At 46.1% G+C, this 14,244-nt stretch overlaps 1 protein-coding gene across 3 annotated transcripts in view; it reads right to left on the bottom strand.

The window, feature by feature from the left end:
• Positions 1–12,919, bottom strand: part of LOC104668422 (mitochondrial carrier homolog 2) — a 29,400-nt gene extending 16,481 nt beyond the window's left edge. The window contains exons 1-5 of one of the 3 annotated variants that reach the window (XM_030918208.1): positions 12,637–12,919; positions 9,247–9,331; positions 8,984–9,090; positions 3,378–3,404; positions 2,497–2,559 (exon numbers count right to left, since the gene is read on the bottom strand). In XM_030918208.1, coding sequence (XP_030774068.1) covers positions 2,497–2,559; positions 3,378–3,404; positions 8,984–9,090; positions 9,247–9,331; positions 12,637–12,723 — 369 coding nt within the window. In that variant the 5' untranslated portion in view covers positions 12,724–12,919. Of the gene's footprint in view, positions 1–2,496; positions 2,560–3,377; positions 3,405–8,983; positions 9,091–9,246; positions 9,332–12,201; positions 12,604–12,636 lie in introns of those variants that run through there. The other 2 variants (XM_030918210.1, XM_030918209.1) reach the window with 2 other exon arrangements.
• Between the last annotated feature and the right edge of the window lie 1,325 nt (positions 12,920–14,244).

Here is a 14,244-nt window from a genome sequence, read left to right as displayed (position 1 = left end):
ACTTTTCACTCATGGATTTCAATGTTCGATTATAGTTACTTCTCAAAATTTCTCTGCAAAGCAGGCTTCTGTTGTTTTCTCAATTTCACAGGTATGAGAAAAAATAAAGAAACAGGAAAGGTCACCAACAGACAGTCATTAAACTGAAAAAAAAATATGAGGCCTTTGTTGAGATTATTAAGTTGCTCTCTTTATTGGTAAGTGATTTTGGAGAGTCCAATATCATTCTAGACAAATGGCAGGCTCCACTTAGTCTCTACCCATATTTTTGGGCGAAGAGAACAACTTAGTTTTGTGACTACAACCCAGTAATTGTGCAGTATCTTAGAGCTGCTGTGTTCTTCCTAGTTGATCTTTCTACTCTAGGACTCTATCAGGAGGTAATAAAGAAAATTAAATTATAATATTTGCATTTAGGTTCTGGGATTGTAAATGTAGCAGGTCTACCATTGGCTTTTGCTTTTTTTTTTTGAGACGGAGTTTCGCTCTGTTGCCCAGGCTGGAGTGCAGTGGTGCGAACTCAGCTCACTGCAAGCTCTGCCTCCCAGGTTCATACCATTTTCCTGCCTCAGCCTCTCGAGGAGCTGGGACTACAGGCACCCGCCATCATGCCTGGCTAATTTTCTTTTTTTTTTTTTGTATTTTTTAGTAGAGACAGGGTTTCATCATGTTAGCCAGGATGGTGTCCATCTGCTGACCTCATGATCCGCCCACCTCGGCCTCCCAAAGTGCTGGGATTACAGGTGTGAGCCACCGCGCCCGGCTGGCGTTTGCATTTAAACAGTATCTTTATAGTCACTGAGTTTTCTTTTTTCTTTTTTTTTGAGACGGAGTCTTGCTTTGCCACCCAGGGTGGAGTGCAGTGCTGCGATCTCAGCTCACTGCAACCTCCACCTCCCAGGTTCAAGCGATTCTCCTGCATCAGCTTCCTGAGTAGCTGGATTTACAGGCACCCACCACCATGCCCGGCTAATTTTTTTTGTATTTTTAGTAGAGACGGGGTTTCGTCATGTTGGCCGGGCTGGCTAGTCAGGATGGTCTCGACCTCCTGACCTCATGATCCGCCTGCCTTGGCCTCCTAAAGTTCTGGGATTATAGGTGTGAGCCACCACACCCGGCCTAGTCACTGAGTTTTAAGACAGCCTTCACCCCTTCCCCAAGGGCATAAGATCCTATGGGACAGGATGGGCAAACTAAGAAAAATACTAATTGCATAGTAATACATTTATCCCTGCTTTTAAGCAAACTAATTTCATGAAAATTTACAGAAAATAGAGCTAATTTATCTGGTTTCCAGACCTTTAGTAATGTTTGTTTTGGAATACATATATATATAGAGAGAGAGAGAGAGAGAGAGAGAGAGAGAAAGAGAGAGAGAGAGAGAGAGATGGAGTCTCACTCTCATTGCCCTGGCTGGAGTGCAATGGCGCAATCTTGGCACACCACGACCTCCGCCTCCCAGGTTCAAGCGATTCTCCTGCCTCAGTCTCCCGAGTAGTTGGGATTACAGACATGCGCCACCTTGCCCAGCTAATTTTTGTATTTTTAGTAGAGACGGGGTTTCTCCATGTTGGTCAGGCTGGTCTCGAACTCCTGACCTCAGGTGATCCGCCCGCCTCGGCCTCTCAAAGTGCTGGGATTACAGGCGTGAGTCACTGCGCCCAACCCTTGGAATATGTATTTTAGACGGCTGCATTTCCTGGATAAAATTGTGACTTCATTAATGACAATTAAGACAATGTGAAGACTTAAGAAATAAGAGAATAGTTCTGAAAGCCAGGCACAGAAAAACCTATAGCAGAAGATGGGGGTGGGAAATGGGTGAAGAGGAACATTTCAGAGTCAGAAAAATGTCAAAAGAGCATTTCTGCATAGATACTATCCAACATACAAAGGGCCTGGCCGCTATTTTAATACTTTTTTCTAATGACAGAGTCTTGCTCTGTCACACAGGCTGGAGTGTGGTGGCACAATCATAGCTCACTGCAGCCTCAACTTCCTGGGCTCACGTAATCCTCTCACCGCAGCCTCTCAAGTACCTGGGACTACAGATATGCGCCACCACACACCTAGTTTTCTATTTTTTGTAGAGACGAGGTCTCACTATGTTGCATAAGTTGGTCTCTAACTCCTGGGGTCAAGTGATCTTCCTGCCTTGGCCTCCCAAAGTGCTGGGATTACAGGCGTGAGCCACCACACCTGGCCTATTTTAACACTTTTATTCCTGAGGTTTTCAACACTATTAGAAGACTTTCAGTATTTTAAAGATGGAATGTGTGGGCAAAATGTGTTTTCTTGAAATACATCTATTCTGAACAGCAAGCACTGATCCTCTCTCTTTTTAATGTTATACATGTAGTAAAGCCCAAATTAATTTGAAGGTTTAATTTCATTTGGGAACAGACATGAACACACAGGCCTGATGATTCTGATTCCATAGTTGCAACACCACAGTTTGATCTGGGCAAACAGCACAGGATGTAATTCATCTCTTACCTCCTTGATAACGCGGTCAAAGGAAGATGAGACTTCTTTCTGTACATTTCCAGGTCCTAACTCCTGGAAATCAAAATCAAAGAAAATAGAGATCTTGATGGTTTCTTTTTTTTTTTTTTTTTGAGACGGAGTCTCGCTCTGTCACCCAGGCTGGAGTGCAGTTGCACAATCTCGGCTCACTGCAAAGCTCGACCTCTGGTTACAAGTGCTTCTCCTGCCTCAGCCTCCCAAGTAGCTGGGATTACAGTTGCTCACCACCATGCCCCACTAATTTTTGTATTTTTAGTAGAGAGGGGGTTTCAACATGTTAGCCAGGATGGTCTCGATCTCCTAACCTTGTGATCCCCGCCTGCCTCGGCCTCCCAAAGTGCTGGGATTACAGGCGTGAGCCACCACGCCCGGCCGATCTTGATGGTTTTCATTTCTTTTGAGATAGGGTCTTGCTCTGTCACTCAGGCTGAGTGCAGTGATATGATCATGGATCACTGCAGTCTTGACCTCCTGTGCTCAAGTGATCCTCCCACCTCAACCTCCCAAGTAGCTGAGACTACAGAGGTGTGTGCCACCAGGCCCCGCTAATCTCTGATTTTCTGTAGAGAAGGGGTCTTACTATATTGCCCAGGCTGGTCTCAAACTCTTAGATGCAAGTGATCCTCCCACTTTGGCCTCTAAAACTGCTGGGATTACAGGCATGAGCCACCATGCCCAGCCATCCTGATGGTTTCAAACAGAACTGTCCAAACTGGTGGCCACCCCATAGGACAACACTCACTGAGATGAATAGGAGACTGACTACTTGGCTTTTCCCCAAAAGAGGCCCTAAAAGCAGTAATAACTTGCAAGGGAAAGGCCCTCATGCTTAGAAATCAGCTCCAACATACCTCACCCTTGTCACTCTCCTGGTAATGCTATAGAAAAAAAGAAAAAGGATGATTAGGGTTATTACAGTGTCATGTGAGAGAAGACATAAAATGAAAACTCTACTGACAGAAAGTAAATTAGCTGAAGTTTTTTTTGAAGTTTTTCTGTTTTTTTTTTTCAGCTGCAAGTCTTTAGTTAACTTCTACTCCCCATTAACCAACTGGAAATATGGATCTCCAAGATAAACTTGTTGCTAAGTTTAACATATTGGTCAGTTGGAAGAAAAGCAAATGGTCATGAAAACTCTTCTTTCAAAAAAGAAAAGGGGAGGTGGCTCATGCCTGTAATCCCAGCACTTTAGGAGGCCACGGTGGGCAGATCACCTGAGGTCACGAGTTCAAGACTAGCCTGGCCAACATGGTGAAACCCCATCTCTACTAAAAATACAAAAATCAGCAGAGCATTGGGGTGCACGCCTGTAATCCCAGCTATTAGGGAGGGTGGCGCAAGAGGATCACTTGAACCCAGGAGGCGGAGGTTGCAGGGAGCCAAGATCACGCCACTGCACTCCAACCGGGGTGACAAAGCAAGAGTCCGTCTCAAAAAAAAAAAAAAGAAAAAAAAAAAAAAAGAAAAGGGAAGGCCAGGTACAGTGGCTCATGCCTGTAATCTCAGCACTTTGGGAGGCCGAGGCAGGTGGATCACTTGAGGTTAGGAATTCGAGACCAGCCTGGCCTACATAGTGAAACTTCATCTCTACTAAAAATACAAAAATTAGCTGGGCTTGGTGGTGGGCGCCTGTATTCCCAGCTACTTGAGAAGCTGAGACAGAAGAATTGCTTGAACCCAGGAGGTAAAGACTGCAGTGAGTTGAGATCATACCACTGTACTCCAGCCTGGGCAACAGAGCAAGACTCCATCTCAGAAAAAAAGAAAAGGGGCTGGGCGTGGTGCCTCATGCCTGTAATCCCAGCACTTTGCGTGGCTGAGGCAGGCGGATCACCTGAGGTCAGGAGTTTGAGAACAGCCTGGCTGATGTGGTGAAACCCCATCTCTACTAAAAATACAAAAATTAGCCAGGCTTGGTGGCGGGCGCCTGTAATCCCAGTTACTTGGGAAGTTGAGACAAGAGAGAGAACTGCTTGAACCCGGGAGGTAAAGACTGCAGTGAGCTGAGATCACACCACTGCACTCCAGCCTGGGCAACAGAGCAAGACTCCATCTCAGAAAAAAAGAAAAGGGGCCGGGCGTGGTGGCTCACACCTGTAATCCCAGCACTTTGTGTGGCTGAGGCAGGTGGATCACCTGAGGTCAGGAGTTTGAGAACAGCCTGGCTGACGTGGCGAAACCCCATCTCTACTAAAAATACAAAAATTAGCCAGGCATGGTGGCGGGTGCCTGTAATCCCAGCTATGTGGAAGGCTGAGGCAGGAGAATTGCTTGAACCCGGGAGGTGGAGGCTGCAGTGAGCTGAGACCATGCCATTGCACTCCAGCCTGGGCAACAAGAGTGAAACTCTGTCTCAAAAAACAAAAACAAAAAAAACAAAAAACAAAACAAAACAAAACAAAACAAAAAGGGAACATGCTCAGTGGCTCACGCCTGTAATCCCAACACTTTGGAAGGCTGAAAAGGGAGGACTGCTTGAGCCCAGGAATTCAAGACCAGACTGGGCAACACAGTGAGACTTTGTCTCTAAAAAACAAAAATAATAAATTTAAAGAAATAATTACAAAATAAGAACAACAAAAAAGAAAACTCAAGAACTTTCAGATTTTTTTTTTTAGATGGAGTTTCACTCTTGTTGCCCAGGTGGAGTGCTATGGTGCAATCTCGGCTCACTGTTGGAGTGCAATGGTTAGATCTCAGCTCACTGCAACCTCCACCTCCCAGGTCCAAGTGATTCTCCTGCTTCAGCCTCCTGAGTAGCTGGGATTACAGGCGCCCACCACCACGCCTGGCTGATTTGTGTATTTTTAGTAGAGACAGTGTTTCACCATGTTGGCTAGGCTGGTCTCGAACTGCTGACCTCAGCTGATCCACCTGCCTTGGCCTCCCAAAGTGCTGGGATTACAGGCATGAGCCACTGCGCCTGGCCAAGAACTTTCAGTTTTTTTTTTGTTTTGTTTTGTTTTTTGTTTTTTTTTTGAGGCAGAGTCTCACTCTGTCACTGGGGCTGGAGTGTAGTGGCCGGATCTCAGCTCACTGCAAGCTCCGCCTCCCGGGTTTACGCCATTCTCCTGCCTCAGCCTCCTGAGTAGCTGGGACTACAGGCGCCCGCCACTTCGCCCAGCTAGTTTTTGTATTTTTAGTAGAGACAGGGTTTCACCGTGTTATCCAGGATGGTCTCGATCTCCTGAACTCGTGATCCGCCCGTCTCGGCCTCCCAAAGTGCTGGGATTACAGGTTTGAGCCACCGCGCCCGGCCAGAACTTTTAGTTTTAACAGAAAATAAGTTAGTAAAAACAAAGTCCAGGGTTCCCACTTTTCTCATGGAAAGGGCAGGACCAATACCAAATTAGGGCAAGACTCTTTTCTTCCCTGCATAAAAGGACAGAGAATTGGTGTTAAGTCTGAAGAGCTGAAATCGCCTCACTTTTTCCTTTGTATCTGACAGTTTCTAAAATGAGAGATTTTTTTTTTCTCTTCTAGAGAAGAGATCATGAATACTGCCAGAGCCCAGAGAAAAATTCCTGCAAGAGGAATTTTTTGTGGCGTATTTTGGAAACCAAATGTGAGCTAGGTGAAAATAAAATTATCAATTGAGAGCTCCTTTTTGTGTAACCACCAGTTTTATTGTTTTCTTATTTTTTAACATCAGTTTTATTATTTTCTAGCCATATCAGATTTTAAAAAGACAACATTTTCTCTTGTAAAAAGAATTGTGTTTTAAAAAAATCACGGGCAGGCCGGGCGTGGTGGCTCAAGCCTGTAATCCCAGCACTTTGGGAGGCCGAGACGGGCGGATCACGAGGTCAGGAGATCGAGACCATCCTGGCTAACACGGTGAAACCCCGTCTCTACTAAAAAATACAAAAAACTAGCCGGGTGAGGAGGCAGGCGCCTGTAGTCCCAGCTGCTCGGGAGGCTGAGGCAGAAGAATGGCGTGAACCCGGGAGGCAGAGCTTGCAGTGAGCTGAGATCCGGCCACTGCACTCCAGCCTGGGCGACAGAGCGAGACTCCGTCTCAAAAAAAAAAAAAAAAAATCACGGGCAATAGAACAAATGTGAAGATAAAGCAAAGTAATGTATTTTGGCCAAATTCCAGGTCCTTGGCTAGAATTAATTCTAATAGCTTCAGGTCTCTAAAAACTTTCACTTGTTTCTATACTTTGTTTTTTACTCCATTGATACAATTATCTAACCTGGTTTCTACATTTCCTAAATTTCATTTTAATTCTTGCTCAGATATACAAAATCATTTCTTGTAAAGGTTAATAATTTTCTCAGCCCTGTATACATCCTTCTTCTTGACTGTACAAGCAGCTTTGGATGCTAAGTGTAGTACCAACCCTGTAATATTTCACTGGACTACATTTGGAACATATTCAGGGTACCTGGTTACATCAAGTTTATTTTACTTTCCAGTTACATAAAATAACTTAAGTCTCAAGCAGTACTTTCTCTTTTTCTCTAAGTCTATACATAGACTAGATGACAACTGCCTTTCCATATGTAAATTTCATGGAAGTAACAGCAACAATTTCACTGAGTCCAGAGTGTGGCTGGAAAAGAAAGACCAGTAATCAACCCACCAAAGACATGGGCCCACTAAGACTCCAACACTCTGACCCACGAGCCACCTGAAATGATGCTTCCAGATTCAGTCCACAGGTCTGACAACAGTAAGTATGTTAAGAATAACAGGCTGGACGTGGTGGCTCATGCCTGTAATATTAGCACTTTGGGAGGCAGACATATAAAGTTTCAGGCAAGGCTGGGTGCAATGGCTCATGCCTGTAATCCCAGCACTTTGGGAGGTCGAGGTGGGCAAATCATGAGGTCAAGAGATCGAGACCAGCCTGGCCAACACGGTGAAACTCCGTCTCTATTAAAAATACAAAAATTAGGCTGGGCGCGGTGGCTCAAGCCTGTAATCCCAGTACTTTGGGAGGCCGAGACGGGCAGATCATGAGGTCAGGATATCGAGACCATCCTGGCTAACCCGGTGAAACCCCGTCTCTACTAAAAAATACAAAAAAAACTAGCTGGGAGTGGTGGCGGGCGCCTGTAGTCCCAGCTACTAGGGAGGCTGAGGCAGGAGAATGGCGTAAACCCGGGAGGCAGAGCTTGCAGTGAGCCAAGATCCAGCCACTGCACTCCAGCCTGGGCGACAGAGCAAGACTCCATCTCAAAAAAAAAAAAAAAAAAAAAAAAATTAGCTGAGTGCAGTGGCAGACACCTGTAGTCCCAGCTATTCAGAGGCTGAGACAGGATAATCACTCGAATCTGGGAGGCGGAGGCTGCAGTGAGCCGAGATTGCACCACTGCATTCCAGCCTGGCATCAGAGCAAGACTATCTCAAAAAAAAAAAAAAAAAAAAAAAAAAAAAAGGCCAGCTTGATCAACATAGCAGCCCCTGACTCCATTAAAAAAACAAGAACAAAAAAGAATAGCAAGATGACTGAAGGGTTAGTCAGCTTCCATGTGAGGTACTGGCTGAAAAACCTCTTTAATTCACACTTCTTTAATTCAAATCGATGAAGTCTGAAGAAATATTTGTCAAATCCAAGCCAATCAGGTCATGAAATTGTTTTAACAAAATCATGATTTGCTCATCAGGTGTTAAACTATTAGAACTGGCCAGGTGTGGTGGCTCAAGCCTGTAATCCCAGCACTTTGGGAGGCCAAGGTGGGTGGGTCATAAGGTCAGGAAATCGAGACCATCCTGGCTAACACGGTGAAACCCCGTCTCTACCAAAAATACAAAAAATTAGCCAGGCGTGGTGGCACGTGCCTGTAGTCCCAGCTACTCGGGAGACTGAGGCAGGAGAATGGCATGAACCTGGGAGGCGGAGCTTGCAGTGATCTGAGATCGCGCCACTGCACTCCAGTCTGGGTGACAGAGCAAGACTACGTCTCAAAAAAAAAAAAAAAAAAACACACACCAAAAAACAAACCAAAAAACCCTTCATTTTAAAGGAATTCCCGTTGCTTCCCAGGAAAGAAGATATATACATATATATATTTTTTTGAGACGGAGTTTCGCTCTTGTTGCCCAGGTTGGAGTACAGCAGTACGATCTCTGCTCACTACCATCTCCACCTCCCGGGTTCAAGCGATTCTCCTGCCTCAGCCTCCCGAGTAGCTGGGATTACAGGCGCTCGCCATCACGCCCGGCTAATTTTGTATTTTTAGTGGAGACAGGGTTTCTCCATGTTGGTCAGGCTGGTCTTGAACTCTTGACCTCAGGTGATCTGCCTTCCTCGGCCTCCCAAAGTGCTGGGATTCCAGGCGTGAGTCACCGCGCCCAGCCGAAAGAAGGTATTTTAAGAAAATATTTTTCAAGAGGAAGAAAGGACAGGGTTATAAATGTATCTTTTAAATTGCTCTTGATATTTAGAATAAACTGTTGCATAACAGGTAAGCAAAATCTATGGGAAGATTGATTTAATTTTCCTCTTACCTGTAAAACTTTACCATGGACCACAGTTCCAAGGACTCCCGAACACAGTCTTGGAGTTAAGCCTGTGAACAACCCACGCCTCCCATCGATACTGGCAATGTGCTGAGCTAGGAACACAAGTCAGAGATGTAGTCAAGTTCTGGTCAAGAGAAACGGATATACTACAATTTGAAAGAAACAAGCTTTCTATATATTTTCTTTCAGTAACAACTCCTGCCTATCACAGTCCTCAATGTCATCCAAACCCAAACAAAGACACTTACCATAACTAAAGAGACCAGGAAGCTGACACACTTGCCGCCCAAAAATATTTCGTCCTATTGTCGGAGGAAGAGGCTCGTAACCCACCTTTAAAAACAATGGAATATATCAATATTAAAGCAGTATTTCCAGAAATGTCTTGCTTGCAAGGTCTTGAATAAAGAACAAAATTTTGCTTATTTTTAAACACAAGTAAAAACGCAGCATATGATTTCCACGGCAATGATGAAGCATCATTCTTGTAGGTTTTTCTTTTGTTGGTAATACTGAGTTCAATAAACTCCAAGTTTCGTTTTGGTTCAAATTCTATGACGTATACCATGTAGCTGAAATAGGCTAATATCAAACTGAAAAAGAAGGGAACTTTTGTGTTAGGAAAGCTACAGTTTACTAAGGGTGCTCAAAAATACCTTCTAAATAAAATTTAAGGCATATTTTATATTTGAACAAAATGAGAAGACATCCATCATGCCAGCATCAGCTGCATACTTGGCAACCTAGGCAAAACACTCAAAAGGCAAATGCAGATATAGCTGGATAATTCACTTAGGAAAGAATTACAAGCTAACTTCATGTTAGAAGAACAGGCTGTCGGTCAGGTGCAGTGGCTCATGCCTGTAATCCCAGCACTTTGGGAGGCCGAGGGGGACGGATCACATGAGGTCAGGAGTTCGAGATCAGCCTGGCCAACATGGTGAAACCCTGTCTCTACTAAAAATAAAAAATCAGCCGGGCATAGTGGCGGGCACCTGTAATCTCAGCTACTTGGGAGGCTGAGGCAGGAGAATCACTTGAACCCGGGAGGCATAGGTTGCAGTGAGCTGAGATTGTGCCACTGCACTCCAGCCCAGGCCGACAACAGCGAGACTCTGTCTCAAAAACAAACAAACAAAAAAAGGTTGTCATTAACAGCTAATGAAGGCCATTTTATATAGTTAATGATTACCACGGTCTTTGTACCATATACTCAGGATTTTAACACTACAGATACTCGAGAGAATGAATGCTGTAGGACATAGTTTTGATTATTGTTGTGACTCTTAATCTGTCCTATTAAGTAACTCCTGGGCTGGCGTGGTAGCTCACGCATGTAATCCCAGCACTTTGGGGGGCCAAGGTGGGCGGATCACCCGAGGTCAGAAGTTCAAGACCAGTCTGGTCAACATGGTGAAACCCCGTCTCTACTAAAAATACAAAAATTAGCCAGGTGTGGTGGCGGGCACCTGTAATCCCAGCTACCCAGGAGGCTAAGGCCGGAGAGTCGCTTGAACCTGGGAGGCGGAGGTTGCAGTGAGCTGAGATTGTGCCATTGCATGCCAGTCTAGGTGACAAGAGCAAAACTCCGTATCAAAAATAAACAAACAAATAAATAACTCCTGTCTGAGGTCCCCGAATAGTGCTACCAAGTAACCATTTTCATTTTTATTTAGTTACTTTTTATTTTTTGGAGACAGAATTTTGCTCTTGTCACCCAGGCTGGAGTGCAGTGGCATGATCTAGGTCACCACCTCCCAGGTTCAAGCGATTATCATACCTCAGCCTCCTGAGTAGCTGGGATTACAGGCACCCACCACCACACCCAGCTAAGTTTTGTATTTTCAGTAGAGAAGGGGTTGTGCTTTGTTGGCCAGGCTAGTCTTGAACTCCTGACCTCAGGTGAACCGCCTGTTTCAGGCTCCCAAGGTGTTGGGATTTATAGGCGTGAGCCACCGTGCCCGGCCCAAGTAACTATTTTTAAAAACTGAGCATTTGGGAATTTCACCAAAACTCCTGGGCTACTTGGCAACACATAGATGTTGTGAAATCAGAATTAAGGATATTCAAAGTTTTTGGGGCAAAAGCTCTGAACATCACTAGAAAACCCCATCTCCCAGAGAAGTACTGAGTAGTGGGTTCTTTTTTGTTTTGTTTCTCTGAGGCTGAGTCTTGCTCTGTCGCCCAGGCCGGAGTACAATGGCGCGATCTTGGCTCACTGTAACCTCCACCTCCCGGGTTCAAGCGATTCTCCTGCCTCAGCTTCCCGAGTAGCTGGAATTACATGCACGCACCACCGCACCTGGATATATTTTGTATTTTTAGTAGAGACAGGGTTTCACCATGTCGGTTAGGCTGGTCTCGAACATCGACCTCGTGATCTGCCTGCCTCGGCCTCCCAAAGTGCTGGGATTACAGACATGAGCCAACGTGCCCAGGCCCAAGGGTTCTTACTAGGTATACTGCAACATGCTGTCATCTCAAATGCTATCTAGCCCCAAATGTGCCAATTCTGTTTTAGATGTTACAGTACATTCTAATCAGTCTTTGTTCTAGGTGCAAATCATTTATTTGCAATAGCCTTTAACGTACGGAATCTGAATTCACACAGGTCTACGCAGCAAGAAATAATCTGGATTCCCAACAACTCAAGAATAAGAAATGTGGCCCTCTCTAGTGCCTTGCCTAATTTTTACAGAAAAGTAGACGGCAAGACAGGGGTTCTAAAAACTGTTCCAATCCTAGGCACAGTGCATGAGGGAATTATGTCAATTCTCAGTAAAAGCATATAAAAAAAGAATGACCTGCCCGTTACAGGGATATTCAGGAAAGGAACTGGAAACACTAAGTCTATCACTTACTTGGCCTACCTGCATGTGAATATAAAATACCATGTAATAATTATTTGACAGTAGATTAGAAACTAACTCCCATGTTTAAAACTCGCTAAAACTCCGCTTCACTAATTTCCAGCTCTGACCAATGTGATTTTCATTGTCAGGAGCCACATGGGCTGCTGCTGGAAAGCGCTCAATGCATCCTTCCGAAATCTGACAGAGCAACCCCTTCATTAACAATTCTGAATGAGCTCCTTGTGTTTCTCTGGGTATCTGGTGCGAAAACCTGGGAACAGAAAAGCAGTAGTAACAGTAGCATAAAAAGAAAAAAAAAAAAGGGATAAAAAATAAAATGTTGGTTCCCACCTAACTTCACATTTGTCTTCAACTGAGTATTTCGTGTCTTGCGTCTGAGATTTTGGGGGGAGGAGCGGTGAATGTGAATTTCGGAGGGGCGAGAGGGAGGGTTCGGAAGCCCTTGGTGGCGACCGGCCAGGATCCACCTCAGGGAAGAAGAACCAAAGTTCAGAGGATCCGCCGGGCAGGGCAGGGCAGGGCAGGGTGGCGGTTGGCTAAGGGAGGAGTGGGCCTCAACGCTGGGCTGCGGGGCGAGGGCTCAGGCCCCCAAGAGGGGCCGCGGGACTGAGGAAGCTGTCCCTGCAGGGAGGGAAAGGGCAGCGGAGGAGCAGCAGCATCTCGGGAGAATGAAGGGCCCGCAAGGCTGAGCCTATCCTCAGGCGCCCTGAGCAGCAGCGACCGAACGGGGCGCCAGGAGGGGTAGGGAGCGGCGACGCCTCATACCTGGATGAGCACTTTCACGTACATAAACGGCTGGGACAGGATGGTGAGACCGGAGCCCAGGAGCACCTGACTGGCCGCGTCCGCCATGATGGCACCCGCGGACGGACAGACAGACTGAGCCACCAAGCGACCCGGTGAGCCGGTCCTGGGTCACGTGCCAGGGCCGCCGGTTTCACTGGCCCGCCCGCGGCGCGCGCGCACGCACACACCAGCGCGCGCCTCTCCGCCCAGTCCCCGCCCCCTCCCGCCCGGAGAAACGGCAGGCGCTCGCGAGGGGGCGCTGGGGTCGGGGCGGGGCTTACGGTACAGAGGCGCATGCGTTCTGCCGGGAGCTCGTTCTCCGGGAATGAGGGTTTCTCTCGCACATGCGCGTTCAGGCCGCAAGTGTCCGGAAACAGAAGAAAGGGAGTGGCAGTGGGGGAGTGTGACCCTGACGGCAAAGGCAAGGTCAGAGGACTGAAAAGAAATAGAAAAGGATTATTCGTTATGCTTCACCTCTACACTTGCCTTTTGAGCATCATCAACATAGGGTTCAAAAGATATTCAGCATCAGAGCCGTAACAGTCTAGTGGCTGACAAACTCTAAGTACAGCAAATAATCCGCTAGCGAGTGGCTCTTCATTCATTTATTCGTTTAATTAATGTTATATTCTCAGAAAAACCTTCTCTGACCATTCTAAAATTACCTCCTCCTTTTTTTCTCTTTTGAGACGGAGTCTCGCTCTGTCACCCAGGCTGGAGTGCAGTGGCGTGATCTCAGCTCACTCCAACCTTCGCCTCCCGGGTTCAAGCAATTCTCCTGCCTCAGCCTCCCTAGTAGCTGCGATTACAGGCATACGCCACCACAACCGGCTAATTTTTGTCTTTTTAGTAGAGACAGGGTTTCACGATATTGGCCGGGCTGGTCTCATACTCCTGACCTCGTGATTCACCCACCTTGGCCTTCCAAAGTGCTGGGATTACAGGAGTGAGCCATCGCGCCTGGCCACCTCCCTCTTATTTTCTTCCACATTGTCCCCCGTCATAGCATTATCACTCAAATTATGTCTCCTCCACTGGAATGGAAGCTCCATGAGTTCAGGAACCGTGACAGCCTTTGTTCACGGTTGTGTTTTCAGTGCCCAGCACATACAAAGTGCTCAATAAATATTTATTGCACAAGTGAGCAAATACTTCAGTGCCTACCAGTCTACAGGCTATCAGAGGCAAAAGTGAAAAAGGCATTGTCCCTGCTCCTTCAGCCCCAGCTCATGTGTTCTATCAAACATCATTTGGTCAATCTGAGCTTGGAGCAGAATGAAGTACCGCAGGGAAAAGACTTGGATTTGGATCCTGGCTTTTCCACTGCATCCATTTGTCATTTTAGCTTCTTTAATTTCCAGTTTTTGTATCTAAATCTAACACTACTGTCTACCTCTCAGGGTTATTATGAGCATTAAGTGAAGTTGTGCATAGGAAAGGATTTTTTTTAAAAACTGTATATTGAAATACAGATGTTTGGCTGGGCACGGTGGCTCACACCTGTAACCCCAACACTTTAGGAGGCCGAGTTGGGTGGATCACCTGAGGTCAGGAGTTCAAGACCAGCCTGACCAACACGGTGAAACC

The sequence above is a fragment of the Rhinopithecus roxellana genome, chromosome 15 (assembly GCF_007565055.1).
Source record: "Rhinopithecus roxellana isolate Shanxi Qingling chromosome 15, ASM756505v1, whole genome shotgun sequence".
Taxonomy (NCBI): domain Eukaryota; kingdom Metazoa; phylum Chordata; class Mammalia; order Primates; family Cercopithecidae; genus Rhinopithecus; species Rhinopithecus roxellana.
The sequence above is the reverse complement of the archived record's forward strand: the minus strand, read 5'-3'. Positions and strand labels throughout refer to the sequence as shown.